At 44.9% G+C, this 9220-nt stretch overlaps 1 protein-coding gene across 1 annotated transcript; it reads right to left on the minus strand.

The window, feature by feature from the left end:
* Positions 1-1966: 1966 nt before the first annotated feature.
* On the minus strand, positions 1967-8345 carry LOC133975359 (complement component C7-like). The gene is made up of 18 exons (XM_062413289.1): positions 8188-8345; positions 8006-8061; positions 7597-7672; positions 6411-6552; positions 6030-6174; positions 5785-5923; positions 5551-5679; positions 5213-5456; positions 4945-5058; positions 4695-4861; positions 4369-4597; positions 3961-4132; positions 3570-3657; positions 3155-3287; positions 2869-3060; positions 2687-2783; positions 2402-2586; positions 1967-2287 (listed from the first exon to the last, which is right to left on the minus strand). Exons 1-18 carry the CDS (start codon positions 8191-8193, stop codon positions 2127-2129), a joined length of 2475 nt encoding a protein of 824 aa, XP_062269273.1. The 5' UTR covers positions 8194-8345; the 3' UTR covers positions 1967-2126.
* Positions 8346-9220: the final 875 nt, after the last annotated feature.

The raw sequence follows: 9220 nt of genomic DNA on the forward strand, positions 1-9220 counted from the left end.
TCCAATGAACAGCAACACCGACCCACAAGGCGTCAGCCGAGTCAGAGCTTGTTTATGTGAAGATTTTGCCCAGCAACCATCAGAGGAGGAGCGAAACGGAGCTGCTCGTCACTTCCTGATTCCAGTGCCAAGAGGGTGAACTACGTCTGCACACCATCGAGGAAGAACCAAGTCTCGACTCCCCTTCATTATTGACCAATCGTGTTCTACCTGGTGTTATAAAATATTACAAATCCCGACCATGCGACTCGTGACTGCCCGGTGCCGCTAGAGGGCCGGGGGTTTTGCATTGAGTGCCCATTGCTTTGCTGTAACTTTTCAGACCTTTCATTGCTTCTTATTAAATACTTGATTGAACCAAACCGAGACCAGCTCTTATCATATTTGGGATAAAATTACATGCGACAAATTATCCCTCCTTTCACACCATTTCATGGTGTGAACCAATTACTGGGGGGGTCATCCATATACTCCCCAACTTCAGTGGGAGCAGTGGGAGCTAGAGGGGTCCCGGGGTCTCCCTTGACGATTGGCATGTTTATGCGGCCACTTAGATGTGTGACGGGTGGCAGCAGCGAGCTAATGCTAGCTTGCAGCTAGCTTGCAGCGTTAGCCCGCTAACGTCAGTGGCTGCCTCGGCTGCGGCAGTGGCAGCTCCGGCCCCCGCTGCCACTGGCGGGGAGCTTCCGCGAGCAGCCCAGCCCGAGGCTGCTGTTGGAGGGGCTCCTCTTACAGAGCCTCCCGCTTCTCTGGTGGAGGGGGGGTTCCGGAGGCTCCACCGGCGCAGCTCTGTCGGCGCCGTCTCCCCGGAGAGAGGGTGGAGCTCGTTAGCTTGCGTTCGCTGGCGAGCTAACACTAGCCAGTGAGACAGAGCCGGGCTGTCTCTCCATGGAGCCGGTGAGATGATGGTGGGGGTGGTCCAAGGCCATGCAGCGAGACTATGACGTATTTTCTGGTCGTATTCCCACTTGACGCACTCAAGCGTATCATTTCTAACATAGAGGAACCTCAACAAATCACGGCAGTTGTTTTTTTCCAGAGTTTTTGGGACGGTAGACATGCCAGATACCAAATTAATGTGTAGAAGCACTACAAAAGCGGAATTTTCATAATATGTCTCCTTTAAGAGTCAATGATCTGGATATTAGCCTTGTGGGGGTCCTGTTTTGGAATTGATACTTGTATACGGGCCAGATGGTAAGCTTGCACTTTAAAGAGCCGGAGGTAGGGTATGTAGTTGGTCGGGGTGGAAGGAAGTGGTGTTGGAGACAAGGAGCCCAGCTCCCATTGAATGAAGGGAACCATAAACACAAAAGTGATTAATATACTGAGGTGTGTAGCTGAGTATAAAGTATATAGAGTATATAAGCTTATATTTGAAAATAATCAAAACAAGACATTCAAATAGACCCCCCTTTTGTGGTCAACGTTTTACTTTAAGATTTAGAGGAGGAGTCAGCCAAGACTGATTCAAAAAGTGGCGGAAGAGCGACACAGATCTTTGGCATTCCGTGAAATGTCAACTGATCATTCAAAGTCACCTCCTTTTTGCATCACCTCCTCACTGTAGATAATCTATTTACTGTTCGGGGATCGCATTCAAATATTTGTCAAACCCTGAAATTACATTAATGTGATAGATAAATATTCAAAAAAATTAAGAAAACTGAAAACTAAACCGCGATTTCGTATTTAGTTAAATATATAATATGTAACTTTGGCCACTAGGGGTCTCTCAATTCAAATAATAACAGAAAACCTATAGTTGATGATGTCGTGAAGCAGCGAGGGATCATGGGAGTTGATGTCTTCACCACCTTTCTCCCAAATTGATTAAATACATATTTGCGTCCAGTTGTTCTTAGAAGGCCCAGTAACTATACTCTAGTAGAAATCAAAGGCAAATAGTCTGATAATAGTTAGATAATTGGAAATTGATGATTTGTAAAACCGCCGGCTCAGAATCTGATGGATGAAAACTTCATAATTTATTTCAAAATTTAGCAAATCCAAATGAACGACATTTTTTTTTTAAAAGTGAATTGGCCTCTAGTTACAATTTAGTACTTATCGGAAAGAAACAGCTTCCTGTTTGATCTACAGATTGAATAAAACAACAATCTTTATTATTGACAAGAGTCGATGCCGGTCACGTTGAACCGCTCCCCCGCACACCTCCTGGCGCCCACCTCACATTCGGTCATGGTCAAATCAGAGCTAACGCAGAGGGGGGGGGAGTCTCGGGGGCAATCTGGCACATTCTGGCAAATGCATTCTCTAGCTGAACCTAGAATTGTAAAAAGAAATTGATTTCAAGTCACACACACAAACTCATATTTATGTATACACAACTTTAAAATAATGGCCAGATTTATCCGTTAAATTCCTCCAGCTGACTCACCGTGACAGACGGTCCCTGGTGGACAGTCCCTGCAGGATGTGAAAATCGGCGGTGGCCATTGACAGTCGGTGTCAGTGTTCAGCACGAAGCTGCGTCCGATACACCGCAGAGCGCCGAGCTGACACAAGCTGAGCAACCGCGGGGTTTGAGTCGAGACAAGTCTGGCACACAACGGCAGGGATATCCTGGATTGAGACAAAAAATAATAGTTTCAGTTATTATTGTGCTTTTAAGACTCACACCCAACAGTAAATCTTAGAAATGATTCTCAAATGTCAGACTCACGAGCACTCAGATGGCATCATACACACACACCCGGTTGTTCCTACTTTCTCCCAGGGTTTACACTTCAGGCCGGGCGGAGGAGTGGGAGCTGTGGGCACTGAGGAGGAAACAGATTCAATCAGTGACGGGGAAACCACAGTGCAATCGTACTGTATATAAATGTATTCAAAGAATAAACGTACCTGCTTTGCATCGAATGCCTGCAGGAGACGGAGACCACTGCAGACTGGGACTACACATGACCTCTGACACCTCACCGTCCAGCAGCGACCCCGCAGGACAGTGGAGGGACACAGTCTCTCCAATCCCATAGGACACTTTGGTGGGCGTACCCACAACGTCCCCGCTGAGTTGTGGATACCGACACATGGATCCTGGGACGAGAACAGATGACGACACCTCAGGGAAATCTGTGTGCAGGACAATCAATAAGGTAAAAAACATATTGTCCATAAAGGGAACACGTACTTATACAAACCCACGTCCCCTGCGTCCACGTCTTGTCTTCAGTGCACCGAGCGGCAGCGTGTCCACTGAGGTGATAGCCCTCGATGCAGGAGAAATCCACCGTGCTTCCAACCATGTACAAGTCTTTGGGATTCTGAGAGAGAAATGCATTTTAAAAAGTTGAAATTAAAACTTAAAGTTGATGAAAGATAACATAGGAACTAATTGAAGAAAATAAGTTTAAATTCATTGAAACTAAAGATCCCTTAATGAGTGTGTTGCAACACACTCATAAATATAAGCCACATAAATATTCTATCAAGATCCGTGAATTATTCTCTGAGTAATCAAGAGAAATTATATAAATGTTGTTTCGTAATCCTGCAAGCAAACAAACAAACACGTAATCCTGCAAACATTAATGTTTCAGACTCACCTGGATGAATCCGTTCCTCAGGTTCGGGGGCGGACCACAGGTCACTGGTGGCGTCACAGAGAGAGAGAAGCACTGAGGCTCCATCGTCCTGCACACACACAGGTTACAGAGAGAAAACTAAAACGTTAAAGGAACCGAGGCAGATTAGATTAGAACAGATTGAGAGGAAATTATTTGCTTTTATCAATTTTTAGAACCAAATTAAAGGAGACAGGAGCTTAAACCAAGTGTTTGAGACAGAGGCTGAAAAGAGGAGCTGCAGCGATGTTTCCTGAACATTAGAGTGTGTGTGTGTGTGTGTGTGTGTGTGTGTGTGCGTGTGAGTTAGTGTGTGTGTGTGTGTGTGTGTGTGTGTGTGTGTGTGCGTGTGAGTTAGTGTGTGTGTTCTCACTGTAGATACTGGATGTCTGGGTCTTCACAAGGCCTATGCTCCTCCGTCGGTCCGGTGCAGTGGTGTCCAGCTCCGCTGGGAGTGGGATTGTTGCAGCTGCGAGTTCTTGACCTTTGACCTCTAGAACAAGATGCCCAGGAGGACCAGCAGCTCCAGCCGCCATGGATCACCCCTGAGAAAAGAACCAGAGATTAACTCATCATGTTCAGTCTTGTTTGTGGACGGGTCAGTCATAACGACGCGATACCACAGTAACATAACATTTAACTCAAACCCTTTAACTCTTATTCAATCAATGAATCTAGTTTACACCAACTTTAAATCTGGATTATATCGTTGGATTATTCTCTTTGCTGAGGCCGATTCGTTTAAAGAGGTTTTAAAATGGAGCATCATCCTGTCATGTACCTGGTTGCTCTCCGATCACAGCTCCAGTCTCACAGGCCGGTCCCGAGGTTCCCGGCCGGCAGACGCAGCGACACACGGTGCCGCTCAGCAGCGGCTGCCCGTTGTTGTGGCAGGGACGGCAGTGGCAGGGATCCTCCTCGGCCAGGTACTCCTCTGTGGCTCGCTTCAGGTGCAGCTTCTTCAAACCTGCACACTGCACCTCCTTCACCAGCTCGTGCAGAGGACGCAGCTGGAGCAGAATTCACAGTTTGTTCATGAGTGTTATGTTCGATGTAAGCAGAGACGCATGATCTGACCAGTAATAAACCAGTCCATCGAGGTCGTACCTTCTGGTTTATGACGTCAGGGAAGTCTTTGACTGACGAGGCCCAGTTATCATAGATCTCTCCATTAGCTTCTGGCTTTTCCAGATCCAGAATACTCAGAGCGCCAAAGAAGGATGGATCTCCTCCAAATATGTTGACTTTAATGGGCATTTTATTCACTTTGTGTCCTGTGGAAGTGGAAGGAACATTTTACCCAAGACCGTGACTGGTTTGCTTTGATCTTCCAGAGAAACCTGAGTTGTTCACTTACCGTCCCTGGATGAGAAAGAATTCATGAGTGTTTCACATGTGGTTTTCTTTTTCTTCCGGAACCAGCGACGTTTCGTCTTCGTCCAACACCTCTTGTACTCGATATCTGTTGTATCTTTACACGACAACACAGGAACAATGGGTTTAACACAACTGATCAGCTGATGTCACTGTTACTCCATCACATCAAGTACTTATTTAAAGGTCCAGTGTGTGTGGTCCTTTAATTACAGACTGACTTATAAAAGGTTCATTTGAGAAGTTCTTACTGGATGAGGTGAACGCCTGGCGGTCTAACTCCAACAAGGCTTGGTATTCGCCGCCGAGCGAGCCCTCGGAGAGGTAATGCGTGCCGTACTTCCGGAGCAGCTGGCGGTAGGCAGAGTAGTCGTATGTGAACGGCAGCGAGGACAAGGCCTTCCAGAAGCCTTCGGACAGAGTGAGGTACTGAGGGGCGGAGTTCTGAAACTGGGCCAGTTCCACTTTATTCTTCAGGACTATTAATCTGTACGCCTGGTCGGAGGAGAACAGTAGATCCTGGTTAATGAACTGTAAAAGTTTATTTTACACTACACAATATAATTGGATTTGTGAGGTTTTATCGAACCTTATGCTCAGTGAGCTCTTTGTGGAAGGTGCGGCGGTCGTGTGAAGACAAGGAGTTGGCCTGGATGTGCTGAGAGTACGACCAGGCACTGTTGTAGGATTCATCGCTGTCTTCGTTGTCCACTGTCACCTGCAGCACAAGCAAAGTCTCAGCCCCCACTGACATGCTCACCAACCGCTCAATGGATCGTCAAGTCAACAAGTCACAACTTTGTGAACTTCTCCTTGAACTCACCTCGAAGTTGTACCTGAGGACGCTTTGCGGAAGTCGGTAAAAGACTTTGTGGTCGCCACTGAACACCTTCCTGCACTGACCTCCAAAGCTCAGAGTGTTGATCACGCCTGCTCTCAGTTTCCCCGTTAACACGTCGTAACTGTGAACCACGACAATGCAAACCAACAAGAGGTTATTTTAGCCAATTAGCCTTCGTACTTACAGTAACGATACAGCCCCCTGGTGGTGGAGTTGCACCTACTCACCCTCTGCCTGTGTAGTCAGAGTTCGGAGGCGTTTTGTCGAGGTCGCATGAGAACGGTTGGTTGTCTCGCTCACAGTTTCTCTCATCCAGGTTGTCGTCACAGTCGTGGTCTCCGTTACACACCAGACTGCGACTGATGCACTGACCTGGTTCAGTAATGAGTCTTTATTACACATTACAAGAGGCAGAGAGTCACTTCTGCTCTTGAATCATATGCTCAGGGACTCAATGTTTATAAACTTGAGAACTGGGAATTTAACCTTGACTCAAAATGAAACCTGTCATCGAATTATAGCTTTTATCTGATCAAAAACAGAGACTTATATAATACAGTGAAAATTTCCTCTAAGCCTTTTTGACAGTTTAATATGTTGCAACAAACCAGATCTGCAGCGGAACCTTTCTCCACAGCCCCTTTCCAGGGGACATCTTTTTCGCGTAACACATGGTTGTGTTTCAGCGGCTTCTCCTGAACATGCCACGCCCCCAAACTGGGCGTACACCTCCACCTGGCGAGTACGCACCTGAGAAGGAAGCGGATATACATGCTTTTACTTACAGTCAACTATTGTTTCCTTATATTTAGGCTTCAGCATCTGAAACTTGATAGTGAGTCTGATTCCCTGAACAGGTCGGTGCATTAAGTCACTAAACAACCAGATGTTTTCCTCTGAAGGTTGACATATATTATGAAAATTCCACTTTTGTAGTGCTTCTACACGTTAATTTGGGTATTTGGGTATTTGGGCATGTCTACCGTCCCAAAAACTCTGGAAAAAACAACTTCCGCGATTTGTTGTGGTTCCTCTATGTCAGAAACTATACAATGGAGTGCGTCGAATGGGATTATTACCGAAATAAACGTCAAAGCCACACCATGCCCATGAAGGGAGTCTCGCTTTATGGCCTTGGACGAGCAAGCTAACCTGGCCGGTGGAGCCCGGCTAGCGTTAGCTCGCTCGCAAGCTAACGCTGATACCCATCAGACATTTAAGTGGCCGCATAAACAAGGGACCCCGGATCACCTCTAAACGTTGACTCAACAGTGTGGTAGGATGCTGCTGCTGCGCCAGCTCCAGCTCCCATGGCTCCCACTGCTCCCACTGCGGAGCTGCGCTGGGGAGCTGGGGCTCTCGCAGCCAGGCTCACCGGGGGTGAGGGGGGCGGCGCACTCATAACAGGTCAATCTGAGGAGGGCTGTTTTTAAATATCCTTGTGGTATTTTGACCAAAATATGTTACAGACATTTCAGTAAGACCCCAAGGAACCATATCAACTGTGGTAAAATGGGCATAATATGTCCCCTTTAAGTTGGTGGAGATGAAAAGAGGGTGAATATTGGACGTGTGTTCATCAGGAGAACACGAATATGTCTCTGAATGATTGATCGTGATGCTGTGTGTCAGCTGGATATGTGTTTTTTATCATAAATTCAATATATCAACCTTTCAAATTGACGACTTTACGAAATGATAATTGTGTGTGTGCATGTGTTGGTGTATGTGTGTGTGTGTGTGTGTGTATGTGTGTGTGTGTGTGTGTGTTTTTGTGTGTGTTTGTGTGTGTACCTTAGTGCTGGTGCAGCCGTCACACTCGGACCACTCTCCGTAAGGCCCCCATCTGCAGTTCACAGACTGCTGGCAGCTGAGAGAGACGGACATTGACATAATTAAAAACTTAATGTTATATTTTAATTACTATATGATTAATGACTATATGAAGACAATGGAGGCTGATGTGATGGGCTGAGGCTTATTGTTGAGGGTTCAATGGTAAAAAAAAAAAGGTAATTAAATGTATTTTCTTAAACTCTCCGCTTTGTGGTTACTTTCTAAAACTGAATCACCCTCTGGTGCACACATTGATGAATAAGACAACGGACAAGTGCACGTTCACAAGCCATAAAACATGTAAGTAATTATTAAATGACAACAAAAAAAGCGGATATGATAATTAAAAAATTATAATTTTACGCACCAGGCTGGAGACAGAAAGACGAGGAACGATGCCAAAGAAGCTGCAGCCAAGTCAAACTGTGAGTAAATAAACAAGAGGTTTTCTCAATTTAAACTATTTTTAAATGATAAGAAGACATTTAAAAAATAATCAGTTAACTGCGTTAAATCTGATGAATACATGTGTTGCATGGTTTACAGCACCTTCATGATGTGTCGCTCCCAGGTCAGGCTTCTCTTCTGGTCATGAACCAGAAAATTTAGGGTCTTAAATTCAGCAGCGGGGCAGAGATTCCTCAACAAGAAGAGTTCAGGAATCCCCCCCTGTCTCCAGTCTCACAACACCACCTGCTCATTTCCAGTAAAGCAGAAAATTGTCCTGTTTACTTTGAGTGATGAATGTTGACGATGATGAAATCAGATTTTTTTTTTGTGGGTCAGAACTCGGTTGCATCACAGCTTTGGCCTTGATACTTTTTTTAAGAGTCGACACGATTCAGGCATTTCAATGTATTTCAATGCAGGGGACTGTATAACTGTGTAGATACAACTCACAGAATTGTTTCTGCTGCGTCTTAGTGTCTTTAAATACCACTGCGGGTTTACATTTTCCTAAAAGATAAACAGGAAGATGTGTGTGTGTGTGTGTCTGTGTGTGTGTGTGTGTGTATGTGTGTGTGTGTGTGTGTGTGTGTGTGTCTGTGTGTGCGTGTGTGTCTGTTTGCACACAGCCTGTGAGTGGTGGGACGTTGTTGACATGTGAGTGGGCGAGACTCACTTGTACCAGTGTGTGGACACTGACTGAAATGTGACACCACAGGCTGGAGTGCGCTGCTCTGACCGCGTGGAGGCGCTGTTCCTTCACATGTGAATGAAAGAATAGATCATGTAGAATAATTATATTTAAAGTTTCACAGTAGAATCTTTAATAATATATATATATATATGCTCTTTTCAACACAAGTGAAACTGACACACTTACTGTAGATACAGGTTATAATAAAGAAATATTACTCAGTGGTGTTACCTGTCGTGAGCACAGTATTCTTTCTCCATTACATTTCACAGACAGACACATTATTATATATTTATAATAATAATTCATATTAATAATAATTACTATTTGATGAAGAAGATTATGATGATGATGATGATGATGTTGATGATAATAAATATATACAAGAATAATAAAGAATAATATAATAACAACAATAATAATAACAATAATAGTATCAAT

Source organism: Platichthys flesus, chromosome 19 (genome assembly GCF_949316205.1).
Source record: "Platichthys flesus chromosome 19, fPlaFle2.1, whole genome shotgun sequence".
Classification (NCBI taxonomy): Eukaryota; Metazoa; Chordata; class Actinopteri; order Pleuronectiformes; family Pleuronectidae; genus Platichthys; species Platichthys flesus.